Genomic DNA, 13,515 nt, shown 5'->3' on the forward strand with positions numbered 1-13,515 from the left:
ATACTTGCACTTCATTGGACTTAGTAATAAGTGGATATTTTGTAAATATAATTACTTTTTTTCAAAAGCGAATGTATTGAAAATTCTTGCGATGCAGATTTAGCAACAACTATCCAGTTGGTTTCTTGTGTGTTGGGAAACAGTTTTATTGTTTTTGACGATTTACTAACGCTGTGTGGTTTTCCCTTAAGCTACAGGTGTGTCGGCTTATTTCGTACCTTCAATAATGTAGGTGTTACATTCCATACAGATTTCCTACATTCCACATTCACTGGTTTGGCTGAAAGTGTTTTGAACAAATCTCTGCTTTGTTGGATATATATACAGTGTGTTTCTGCAAAAGGTTAAGTCTTCTAGTGTTTACTAGCAATTTTTTGTTGTTAAATGAACACGAAGATTCAGCAAATATCTGTACATTACAAGAGAAAAGTAAATAAACTACTCTAGAATGTACTGTTTTGCATCTCTCAGGATCCTTTGGAAAGTAAAGAATGACAAATGTGCAGCCATTTTTTTAGTTATTGCTGAGTTTTATGTCTTTACATATACTCTCTATTGTGAAAACTCTATTATAAATCAATATAAACGTTAGTATTCATACTCATCCGATGTCGTATTCAGAAGTGTGGCTTGCTAGCCGCTTGGGGCATTGCTGTCCCTGTGGATAACGGAAACGAGACGGAGTGTCGCGGCTCTTATGTTGAACTATGGTGTTCACACTTGCTACTGCAGTGCCACTGCTCTATGCCATTAGCTGTGGTGGCATTTTAGTTGTGTGTGTGAACCCAGCTTTGGAACGTTAGTTAATATGTCATAGATATTACAACCAACCCCACCACCACATTAGGTTGTAAAAAAAGAGAACTTTCTCCAGATAAGAGTTTTGGAGTAAAAGAACACTCTCCAAGAAATTTCTCAGTTTCATATGAATAAAAAATTCGAAGGGCATTCTCTGACGAGGCAGTTCCTTCTCTAGTCTTCCCTCCTTCTTGAGAAACTTCTTGGTGTGTGTCGCCTGCCATGTCTGGCACAGATCACACGCATAATGTTACATTAAATTCGGCTCTCTCAAACAGGCAAATTGTTCAGTACATGGACCTGGCGTCAGTGTGTTCTGGAAGAGTAACAGTGCATTTCAATTTTACTTTTCTGTGCAGCAACAATACAAATATAGCAAGACGATTATGGACAGATCACGAGAATGCATTTTGTTGTAATGTTAACCTGCCATTTTTACTAAATAAGAAAAAAACTCGGTAAAACTGAACGTCAACAGAACTTATTCAACTTGAAATAAGCTATAGAGCTTACGTCAAAAAGCGGAGAATGTTCTCCGCTTGTGAGAAGCTCCCCTACTTTTACCCATGCGAAATCAGAGGAATGTTCTTTGTTTTGAGCAACTTCCCCCACCCTTTTACTCACGCTGAGAACATTTCCGGGTGAAATATATACTCCGAATTGCTTTATTTGCGCGAACCTGATAATGTTTTCCGAAATTCCGAGTATAAAGTACATTCTCCGTTATATTCACGCGACACATTGATTATGGCTAAAATTGGAAGCCACATTCTTGAGAATAGTAGTAAAAATACTCTCTGTATGGTTTACAAAAACCTACCTCTAACAGCAAACGCGATGAATGCTCCGAGAATAGTTGTCCGGCTGTTATCCTGAGTTTGTACAATCGGCTCTGTAATGTATCTTGCGAAACAGCTAGTGGTGTCACTTATCACGACTTTTAACTTTTCGTGGCATGGAAAAGGTGTTCCGCACGCAAATTAGGTGACGCATTCTGAGTGGCGTCATTTGAGTTTCACGTGGAAGCCCACACATGTAAAAATGAGATCTCTGCTTCGCTGCGATCCATCGTAGAAACTCTGGTTGTAACTGACCAATAGCTGCGGGGTAGACGAGAGATCTTCCACTGTATTGGCTCTCATGTGTCTTAAACACATTCAAACTGCTGCTGTCTAGTAGTATGCGAAACGGTCAACATAACACATTGATCGTGGTTTTGGAAGCACTGTGTTTTTTTAGAAAATAAGTTTTATATGTTTATATAGTACTTTGTGTTCTTTTATACAAAATGACAACAGCGAAAGAAGAAACATACATCCCTGATATCATTGTTGATTCTACTTCTGGGGTGACATACAAGAAAGGGCGGTTTTTCGGAAAGGTGGGTTGCGAAAAAGGTGTTGGATTGGATGTGATTTTATTTAGATACGGAGTAACTGTTTGTGCTACATTATTCATCATGATTTGCAGGGTGGATTTGCAAGGTGCTATGAAATTACAGACACAAAAACGGGGAATATTTATGCCGGGAAGATCATCCCTAAACGCTTAATGAAATCAAGTAATCAGCGAGACAAGATTACTCAAGAAATACAGATTCATAGCAGTTTAAGCCACAATAATGTTGTTGGTTTTTACGGATATTTTGAAGACAATTACAATATTTACATCGTCTTGGAGTTATGCCGCAGTAGGGTGAGTACGATTGTTTTTGCCGTAGTTTACGTCGGCGTTAACCAGTTGCAGTACATTGTGAATTTCTTTTTTAGTCGCTCATGGAACTTCATAAGCGGAGGAAAGCATTGACAGAACCAGAAGTTCGGTATTTTTTGCACCACTTGACTCTCGGAGTGATGTATTTACACCAACGTAAAGTGATTCACAGAGATTTAAAATTGGGCAATCTGTTTTTAAATGAGAATTTAGAAGTCAAGATAGGTGATTTTGGTTTGGCAGCGAGACTGGAATTTGATGGCGAACGAAAAAAGTAAGTATTTATTCTGTATTAACGGCTCAGGTCATCTAGTAGCTAAAGTGTTGAAATTGGTGTTGAAAGATCAATTTAATAAAGACTTGATTTCGTTACAGGACTGTTTGTGGGACACCGAACTACATAGCTCCCGAGATTATCAACAAGAAAGGACATAGTTATGAAGTGGATATATGGTCAATTGGCTGCATCATGTAAGTCTAATTTTATAATCAGGTTGTTATAAAATATAGCGATACCATCTATTTCTAAATAATAAACTATTGTTTTTTCGATTTAGTGTTTCTTTGGATTCTAAATTTCTGTGGTCAGAATGTGTATGCCCTGGTATGAGGTAGGCCCTGTGTGTGATAAAGATTTAACTTGTCTCATGTGCAAGTAGTAAAACAAGGTGTATCTTGAACTTAAATTGAGTGTTTATTCCAGTGCCTTGTAGTAAATTATTTTTGCTTCGCTTCAAAGATATTGTCCAGCTACTTCAAAATTACCAATAGGAACCATTCTCTAGCCTGTTAGTTTCGAGGTTGTAGCAGGTATTCTCGAATGCTTTGTTAGGCATATGATATGCTATTAGGCTATCTAATTCTTCATGTGCAACATACAGTGTTTACTCCCTATGTGAATAATTTTGGTACCATTATGGTGCTCGATTTAACATATAAAAATTCACAGCTTAGGAATTCAGGGTGGTAACAAGAAGGAAAGCAGTGCACAGAAGAGGCAAATAAGCAGCAAAATGAGATTTATGAACGTTAAAGCGAGTTGCTGTGCTGTGTGAATGTGTTTTGCTTTGGAAGAAGGTCTTGTGACAAAGACCTAAAATGTATAACAGTTTTTCATTTATGCCTGTCTGCAGCTTTCTCGTTTATATGGTGTTTAATGAGCCACAATTTTCATAAAACCTTTATTCCATCCTGGACTTTACATTTTTTTGATTAGCAATTTCCTACAACAGCTGCAGTCTCATGGAGTGTGATGACTTCCTGTCACCATGGATTGTTTCTGCCCAAAGCAAAGTTAACGTGTAGCTACATACCACAGCATTGTAGTATACACTACCTGTGCTGTGGGGATGGGGTGGTGCTTATTTCCTCCACACTTAACCCCTTCTCCCCCTGTCCACAGCTGCTTGTAACCTAGCCAGCATTAGTGTGCTTATGCCCGCAACATCCACTGCCAAAGGGGGTTGGGGGTGATATTGTGTGTATAGTTAATTGAAATTATATGATGCAGAAGGCAGCATATAGTCCTGTAACCTGGAATTCTAGTTTGAAAATGAACACTGTGGGCCCCTTTAGAATTTTTTTTTTTTTTTCATTCTTGGGATTAGATGGTCAGTTTTGTTTCCCTGAGCCATGGTTTCAGATTCTGTAGAATAAAATTTCTGTTCACAATGGTGGAAGACATGCTACAGCCTGTCATGTTCAGTGGTAGTGAATGTAACAACATATCATAGGAGATGTATAAAGTGCTGTATTCAATGTACGTGATAATGGAATTGATGACTGAAAGTGGAGGTTATTAAAGGTACAACAACGACGTATCCTAATCTATTGGATGCTTGCGTGTTTTCATGTGTGAAAGAATAACTTCAGAGTGCATTACTTTCCACACTTGCTAGCAACAGCTTTGTTCTACTGGTCTGTTTATTAAGTATGATTGATTTTGGCCCATGATAACATTTGCTCAAGGAAAAATTTCTTGATAGGCTTAATAGAAGGCTAGAAGTCTATTATACTCAGGAAACAGATGCCCCATATAAAATGTCATAATTTCAGAAGTTACTAATTGCAAGTACACCTTTTTAATGCATCTAAAACATTTGTTTCCTTCTTCACTTCTGATACATGTTCAGCACAAAACCATATCTGTTGAGAAAATAGTAGAACAACCGATAACAAAAAACTATAAACATGTTATTTTCTGTAATGGATGATAAATGTGACGAGTGCTGTATGCGCCTGAGGAAGGAATTGCAACAGTCGCTTATGCATGGTGGTGATTTCTTCCTCCCCCCCCCCCCCCCATATTTATCTCAATCTATAACACCCACGAATTCTGTGTGGCTAGCGTGTGAAGTTATTGCCAGCCACTCCTTCACTTAAACTGTACTAGGCCTTCTAATCGACATTTGTCCAGTTTGTGTTATCTTAACTGGGAAACTGAAAACTAATACCAGTACTTTCTTTTACTTCTGAAATGCACAGTGGGCCACTGAGTTTGAAACTCTCATTTGGCGAGCTAGAAGCTGTAGTGTCGAATCTCCTCCATTCATATTACACTGAGAGTAAGTTTGGAAATACACACAAAGCATGAATGTATTTAGACTTGGTGTTTTACACTCTCATTTCCTTACTTTAGCAGTCAAACATTAATCTTCTGTCCCATCATCAGGATTTGAACTGGCTGCCTTAGGCAGGCAACACCCATCATTAGTGATGGGTGGGTAGAAATGTACACCTTATCTGTGCATATATGGATTTTACGAGTCAGAAGACTTCACCCTCCATGTGTCCGCAGCTTGTGGTCTTGCGGTCGCGTTCACGCTTTCCAAGCATGGGGTCCCAGGTTTGATTCCCGGTTGGGTAAGGGATTTTCACCTGCCTCGAGATGATTGGGTGTTTGTGTTGTCCTCATCATTTCATCATCATTCCTGAAAGTGGCGAGGTTGGACTGAGCAAAGATTAGGAGATTGTACAGGTGCTGATAACCGCGCAGTTGAGTGCTCCACAAACCAAACATCATCTTCTTTTAAACCTCCATGTGAAAAGTTTACTAACTGAAAAAAGGGTACTATAGCTTTTGCAGCCTCATACCTGCTTTTTGGGTTATTCCACTGACTTTTGGGTATTAAGTTACTTACTTCTCAAAATAGTTGCAAATTATAGAAACTTGTTAGTATTTTGTCTTCACTCAGCTTTGTGAAGGATTCAAAAGTACGTAAACAAGAATTATAATTGGTTTCATGCACCATGTATCATTTGTATGGCCACTCTTAGTGACAGTCATTTGACATTCACTCACTGTCACCATCTGTCAGTGGTGGCTATGTGCTGACCATTTATGTAACAAACAAGATGTTCAATTTTTATGATGGAAGTTTTTTTTTATTCTGTCTGCCCACTCCACCAAACATATAGAAAATTCTGGGGAAGTTCAGTGAGGAGTGTTGTGAGAACATCATGAAGTCGAGTGTTGAATGTAATACCTGTAATTATATGTAAATAAAGAAATTTAAGATGCAACATGTCTCCAAAATTTTGACTGTTTTCACACAGACAGGTAGTATATGCATTTGGGGACATTAAATGAAGCACAATAAGCTATTTGTTACACCTTTTTGTGAGATTATTACACTTTGTACCTGTCCCCTTCTATTCCATGTGTAAACATCTCTCTCCCTCCCCCCTCCCCTGCCCCCATTTTTACCTGCCTTTTAATAGATTAGACATTCTTTTCCTGCTCTGTTCTCCAACAGGATTTTAATATTTGGTTCAAGCAGAATTACACAATGATCAATACATATTAAAAGGTAATTTATGTAAAGCACCAGTAATTATTCCTGCCACCAGGAACAGTGGTTAACCTTACTAACAACAGTCAACCTCAGTAACAGTGGTCAACTTGTATCTGTGAAGTCTAATGAAATTTAAACAAGGATGCTGTAGCTGTTGACACTTAATTTAGTGCTGGCATGAATTTAACAGTTCCCAACTATTGACTGTGTACTGTCTTGTTCACAGCATTAGTGTTTCACCAGAACTGATTTTTCACAATAAAATCATGCCAAATGTTAAGAAGTTGTGTTCCATTCCAGAAGAATTTAAGACTCAGTTTTTCGAAATTGATAGCATCATTCAGCTGTGTGCAGTCGTGAAGTAAATTTATCCGCGGATGATGAGTATCAAAGAAACAGAAAAACTGAGTGCATTCAGAATGACAGACATTGTAAGAATGTTGAACTTTGCTAGTTTAAACCTAAGCAAACTACTCTAATGCACGCCTTTGCTTCAAATTCTGAAAAGCAGTAGTATCTGAATGATAAGTGCAGATGTTACCTTGGCATTAATCCAGTCAGGATTCCAGCCCACAAGGTTAACAATACTGCATCTAATCATTTTCGAGAGGCATACTCAAAGGTTAATGTCTGCCTCCTTAGCTGAGTGGTTAGTGCGTCTGCCATACAGCGAGCTTGGGTTTGATTTGTGGCAGTTGGAGATTTTCTCCGCTTGGCAACTGGGTGTTCATGTCGTCATTATTTCATCCTCATTGATATGCAAGTTGCCCAATGTGACATCTGAAGACTTGCAATTCGGCGACCAAACTTCCCCCAGGTGGGGACTCCTGGATGTCAATGCAATCAGATTTTCATTTCAAAGATCAATACTGGATGAGACCACTCTGAGAAAAAGTAACATACAACCAATTTATGAGAATGTTTTAAAGAAAATGAGGCAGTCGGTAAATTTTTGAAGTGGGATTTGTTTTTTGATGAATCTACTGATACGCAAAGGTATATTCTGAATGTGTTCATTTTTGTCCATCGTGCTGTGAATTGGTAAAACCTATCCTTTTCAAAATGTATGAACTTGAAGATAAATGCCTGCATGATAATGCAGTTATTCAGTGAACAAAGTATGAACCTATAGCTAGGGGCTTACAGTATGAAATTCCGGCTTATGAATGACATATCATGCTGCATATTTTCAGCTTTTCAACAGTTAAGTAGGACATAACCCAACCTCAACAATGTGAGATGTCCAAATTGTATTTGTGAAAGTAACAGGCTGAATTACTGCTGGGTAAATGACTTTATCGTTGCTCTGAAGAAGATTCCGGTAAAGGCTGCCAGCTATTAAGTTTACTGTCAAGAAATAGCAGGGCTCCGTTTTCCACAGTTTCCTGCCATCGCAAGGTGGGATACTGGTATAAGATGCACAGTTTTCTTGTGCAAATACATTGATAAAATCAAACATTTCAAATGTGCCCTAGCCTCGATGGATCCATTAGCCATCAAGCAGGCCGAGCAGTTCAAAGACCTAGAGTTGCAACTTTTTGTGGTTTATGGCTACAAATATTTGCTTGATGTGATTAAAGATTTGGAAGATGATGGTGTGGATAGATTAGGAGTAACAGTGGAAGGAGTGTTAGGGACAGCCTTGGTGGATTTACTAAAGTCAGATTCGAATTAAATTTGAAGAACATTCCAGATGTGTAAACCTCTTTGAGTGCTGATAAGATAGGGTCCCTTATTTTCAGTAGGTGTCAAACAGATCTTTGACAATATAGGGAGTTATTGAGCTCAAAGCTCCAGTAACTTGGTGCCAAAAACATTGAGATTATGTGTGTAATCCAGTATGGCAGAACCCTGTAAATGGAATAAACTTAATGTAGCTGATTTAAACCCAAATAACATTATTTCATTAGATCCTTTTTTGTATGTATTTCCAGAACCTTTTTGCCCTTCTGTTCTTACCATAATTTGCATCTTAAAATCCTTTCACAACTTATAAACTAGTGTTTCTTGTCTTCATTGTTAAGTAATTTCTACTTCTGAACCTGGAGACCCTCACTTTCTCTATATTGACAGCCTGTGCCCTACTGCCATGTCATTTATCATTTTGCTGTTGTTTACTTATTTCCCATCAATTACAAATTGCATGTTATCATGTGACTGTTGTGCTTGCAGTCCATTCTGCCTACATCCATTCTTATTTCTTTCTATACCCAAGCTATGTGAAGAAATGGTTTGCACACTGCACTTTCATACAGGAGGACAGCTGTTCAAATCCCCAACTTGATATCCAGATGTAGCATCCCTGTGATTCCCTTAAGTCATGTAACGCAGATTCTGGGACAGTTCCTTCAAAAGGGCACAACTGATCTCCTTCCTGATGCAAGATTGTTCTCCATCTCGATGACATTGTTGTTGGTGGGTCATTAAAGTTTAATCTTCCTTATCTTTATCTATTTACATATTAAATATGTTGCCTCATCCTTGTGTATCTTTCCATGTATTTGTGCCTATCCCACTTCTGTTAACACCAGATCAGTTTTAATAAGCTTTCTGATGTGATCATTACCAAATAACGTACAGTATAGGGAATTATAATAGCTGCACAATTGGCATAATGTTGTCAAGATCGTGTTCACAAGTTGGTAACTAAAATATGTGAACTTATGACTGCAATGATGATATTTGTGTGTTTCTGATTTAGTGCTTTAGATTGTTGTACTGTTTGTCTTGAGGAAAAGCGCCCTGGGCAATAAGAGGGAGGCTCGTAAAGTAAAACGCAATTTCTTTTTTTATTTTATTTATTTTTTTATTCCCCCCCCCCCCCCCCCCCCCCCTGATATTGCAGCTGGCATGTTGAAATTCCACTGCAATGTAATTTAAAGTTTGTACTACACAGTGTATTTTTTCATATGCAGCTGTAATGAGAAAATCCTGAACTAAGAAACAAACATAGCGTGCAGGTTACTGTTGTTAACTTACGAAGAGCAGTGAAGTATAGTTAAATATTTATGGGTCAAAGAGCATAAACAGAGTGAAATTCCCAGGAACATGTGTGGCGAGTATGGGGACAATTGTATGGGCCATAGCAATGTCTCCACATAGTGAGCATTTTTCAAGGACAGCAGAGTGAACCTTAGTGATTCATAACACTCTGCTTGGCTGGTAACAGCTGCAACCGTGCAGAATGTCGGAGCCATTGAGGCAGCAATTTCGAATGACTGGGGTGTGTGCTACTGTGAACATTAGGGCAACAGTTGAGCATCTCCTGTGGTGTGTGTGATATTGTTCATTACATACAGAAATTTCATACAGTTAGTTCTCACTACTGTATTTACTCGATTCTAAGACACACTTTTTTCTGGTTTTTGTAATCCAAAAAACCGCCTGTGGCTTAGAATCGAGTGCAAAGCAAGCAGAAGTTCTGAAAAATGTTGGTAGGTGCCGCCACAAGTAACTTCTGCCGTCGAATATATGTAGCGCTACACAGGCATGCTTTCAGGCACAAAGGTAAATACTGGCACCAAAACCTCTCCGTTAGTAAATGAATTAAAAAAAAAAGTGGAAGGTGAGTTTTTTCTCCCCCCCTCAGTTTTGACCAATGCATTTTCATACATTACCCAATGAAGTAAATACAAATTCTGTATTGTTCATCTTCGAATGTAGCAGCATTTCAATGTACTGCGAAAATCCGACTGGCAAGACTGTTCGGGATGTTTGTCAATATGGCCAACTGTACGTTCTGAATTTTTTCCTAGCTGTCAGAAGAGATGGTTGCTAGTAGGAAATTTTATGAATTGTGAATTACATTCAGTATTCTCTTCACCATAAGAATAATATGAATATAAACATTTTGGCATGTATTCTTTCATGTTTGCTGCTATCTCATTTAAATCCTGTCTGCCTAATAAACTACGAAACTAATGAGACAACAGCAAACGAGGAAGAATATACATATCATGTCATGTTTATAATCGTATTATTCTTATACCTAATAGTGATAGTCAGAAATGAAGCACGGCAATTGACTAGATGTTTGAATCTAAGATGACTCTAATTTCTGTGCAGAATGTAATTTACTAAAGAGGCGTCTGCAAAGATTTTAAAACGCAGAAAAATTTTTGGTCAACTCTCATTCAGATCATCATCTATCATACGCAGTCTATTATTTGGTTCTTATTGATCGTCATCAAAGAAAGGAGCAGTGTAAGTAACAACAAATAAGTCTCGTGCCATTGTTTTGCCAATGAGACGTTTCCTCGCGGCAACAGGCCGTAAACACTCATTATCAGAATGCGACAAGCAATGCATGACACAGTGCCACAGTACAGGAATACATTTTCAGCTTAGAGTGACGTAAACACCTGTAACAAAGAGTACGGCACTTATCACATCAAAGAAAAATAAGCAATCGATTCAAACCAGACGAAGCACGTGAAAAAGGAAGAGTACCCGTATAAATACGGACGGAGCACCTGACGCACAGCAATGGCTAACTGGTCAAGCTTAACTGCTAAGCTTAAGACTCAAACCAAACTACTGTAGTTGTATCGTCATTCATTCGACCTAAATTGTGTCTCGTATTACAATGGACCAACTTTGTTTCGATTTGCGGGTGCGGCCTAAAACTTTTATCTCCCCTTGAATTTCGAGTCTCAAATTTCAGGTGCGGCTTAGATTCGAGTAAATACGGTAGGTGTCTAAGAACCTGACAAACACAAGGGCCACTGAATAATGACAAGCTTGGATCACTGAACACATTACGCTGCAAAAAATGGCACAGCTTTCTGAAAGGAGTCATCGCTGGTGATGTCGTGGACGGGCTTAACCGTACATGCCTCTCTGGAGTGGAAACATGCCACTGGTTCCCCACTAAAAAAAAAAAAAAACAAAAAAAAAGTGTTTCAATGTGCTTGTGACACTGTTTTGGAATAGGCATGATGTGCTATTGGTGGACTCCGCTGAACACAGGACCACAGTCAGTGATGCAGTCTACATAAAAACTATGGTTAAGTTGCATCATTGTGTCCTTCATCAGAAAAGCCACAGCATTAATGCTGGCGGTGTCAAACTTCATGACAATGCTTGCCCCTTTGTTGCTGTTCCTGTTTGTGAGAAAATCGCCGGGTTTGGGTTGAAGGTGTTCCAGCATCCACCGTGCATTTCAGACCTTGCACTGTCGGACTTTCACCTGTTTGGTCCCATGAAGAAATTCCAGACCAACAAACGCCTTCGCAACAGATGCAAAAGTGAAATCAGCAGTCCACAGATGGCTATACTGCAACCAAACGGACTTCTACGAACAGCGAATATTGAAACTTGAAGCATGATGAGAGAAATGTGTTGAACATAAGCTGACTATTTAGAAAAGTAGGTGAAGATGCTAGTTGATTTGTGGTGTTTTTTCGTTTTGTTACTTATTGAACTTTCTGGCAGTAAAATTATTGTGCGGCACTATCTGATCATCCCTCTTATCTTTCATTTCTTTTACGATAAACTTCAGTAAACTGGTTGGGGGTGGACTTCGGAGAACAAGAAACACACGAACCAGCATTTAAAATTGAATTAAAAGAATTTCCAAATGACTACTACTCTTATGCAGTATGCCTAGAAGAATTTTTGGATATAAATTGTTAATTTTACAATTACTTAAAAGATAAAATAGTGTGTAAAGATACCTTCTGTTAAACTGACATATTAAACATTGTTACAAGGTGTTGTGTTCGTGACCTGTGGAACAACTATTAATCAAAGGCAACACTTACACTGCTGGGCAATAATTGAATTCAGTTTTTAACTGTAGCTGGTAATATGAAATATTTATATGTAGTGTAAATAATGAGCGATGTAATTAAATTTATTCACTGATCTCTCTGACAAAACTATTTTAGCTAAGTGCATTCTGAAAACTAGACTATTTCTCTTGGCCTTAGTTATTGTAATGTAAGTGGTGGTACTTCCCAGCGGAGACTTCTGCCTGAAAACCTAATTCTTATTACTATATGAAACTGTATTGAATATTTAAACAGTCGTCAAGTAATGTATAAAATGCTTCTTGACAATCACCTGCTTTTATATGAACTCAAACATCGAGTGGTTTGTCATAGTCCATCTTCATGGATTAGGGTTAAAACAGTTTAAGCCACATCGCACCTGTTGTTAATTCAATAATGAACATGTCTCATGTGCAGAGGATGTCATAAATTCCAGTGCACAACACAGGACTTTCCAGAAGCAAACATACTAATAAGTGTAAACAGAGCTCTGGCTTTGCCCATGAGTTATGGCCAATTATTTAAGTAATGACAGCTATGTGTTGTTGCAGCTTCAACTATTTTATCCCTGATCTGTGAAGATGATCTGTGACTGAAACTGGTCAATATTTGGGTTTAAAATAAAAGCAGCTGATTGTCAAACATGTAATTGTCACGAACCTGTATTGGGTGTTATGCCTGGTTAGTTACTTGTGGAGTAATAAAAAAAGTCATGTTGTGGCTGTTGTATTTTACTGTTCTTGGTTGAGTGTTTGAGAGTTGCCTTATTTATGGTCATATGTAGTTGGTTAAGTTAATGTATGTCTTCCAGGTACACATTGTTGATTGGGAAGCCACCATTTGAAACAAGTAGTTTAAAGGAAACCTATTCAAGAATAAAACGATGTGAATATTACTTACCGTCACAAGCAAAGATTTCAAAATCAGCCGCAAAACTTATTAGACAGATGCTTCAACCAGATCCAAAATCTAGACCAAAAATTTCGGAGATTCCTCTAGCAGAGTTTTTCACTGACGGTAAGTAGCTCCTCATTCCTTCTTATTCGAGTTGGGTTATGTAAGTTTCGCTTTCACCTTTATCATATTGCTTCCCCTAATTTTCATGTTAGAATTTATTGGGAAATTTGTTAGACTGATTTTCAGCTAGAGAAACAGGATTGTCATTGTTGACACTGTTACATGCCAGTGTTCTTACTGCCAGGAAATTTACAATTTGGTTCCATGTAGGCATGCCTGACCTTCAGTACACACATGGAGTTTAGTCAAGCATTTAGTGCTCATTAACATTTTGTTTGAGCAGTTGTGTATTTTGTATTGAGAACAGTTACACACGTCATAACTGTTTTGCATAAATAAATGTGAAGTTAGATACTGAATGAGCTGAAGATTCCTAATATCTAGTAGATAGAATGTTTAATAGTTTCATTTAGAACTACAAA

At 38.1% G+C, this 13,515-nt stretch overlaps 1 protein-coding gene across 1 annotated transcript in view; it reads left to right on the forward strand.

The window, feature by feature from the left end:
• The first annotated feature begins 1,941 nt into the window (after positions 1 to 1,941).
• LOC126458562 (serine/threonine-protein kinase polo-like) overlaps positions 1,942 to 13,515 on the forward strand; it is a 77,482-nt gene continuing 65,908 nt past the window's right edge. The window contains exons 1-5 of the mRNA XM_050095681.1: positions 1,942 to 2,179; positions 2,269 to 2,493; positions 2,568 to 2,785; positions 2,887 to 2,982; positions 12,888 to 13,093. Of these exons, the coding sequence (XP_049951638.1) occupies positions 2,087 to 2,179; positions 2,269 to 2,493; positions 2,568 to 2,785; positions 2,887 to 2,982; positions 12,888 to 13,093 (838 nt within the window). The 5' untranslated portion in view covers positions 1,942 to 2,086. The remainder of the gene's footprint in view (positions 2,180 to 2,268; positions 2,494 to 2,567; positions 2,786 to 2,886; positions 2,983 to 12,887; positions 13,094 to 13,515) is intronic.

Source organism: Schistocerca serialis, chromosome 2 (assembly GCF_023864345.2).
Source record: "Schistocerca serialis cubense isolate TAMUIC-IGC-003099 chromosome 2, iqSchSeri2.2, whole genome shotgun sequence".
Classification (NCBI taxonomy): Eukaryota; Metazoa; Arthropoda; class Insecta; order Orthoptera; family Acrididae; genus Schistocerca; species Schistocerca serialis.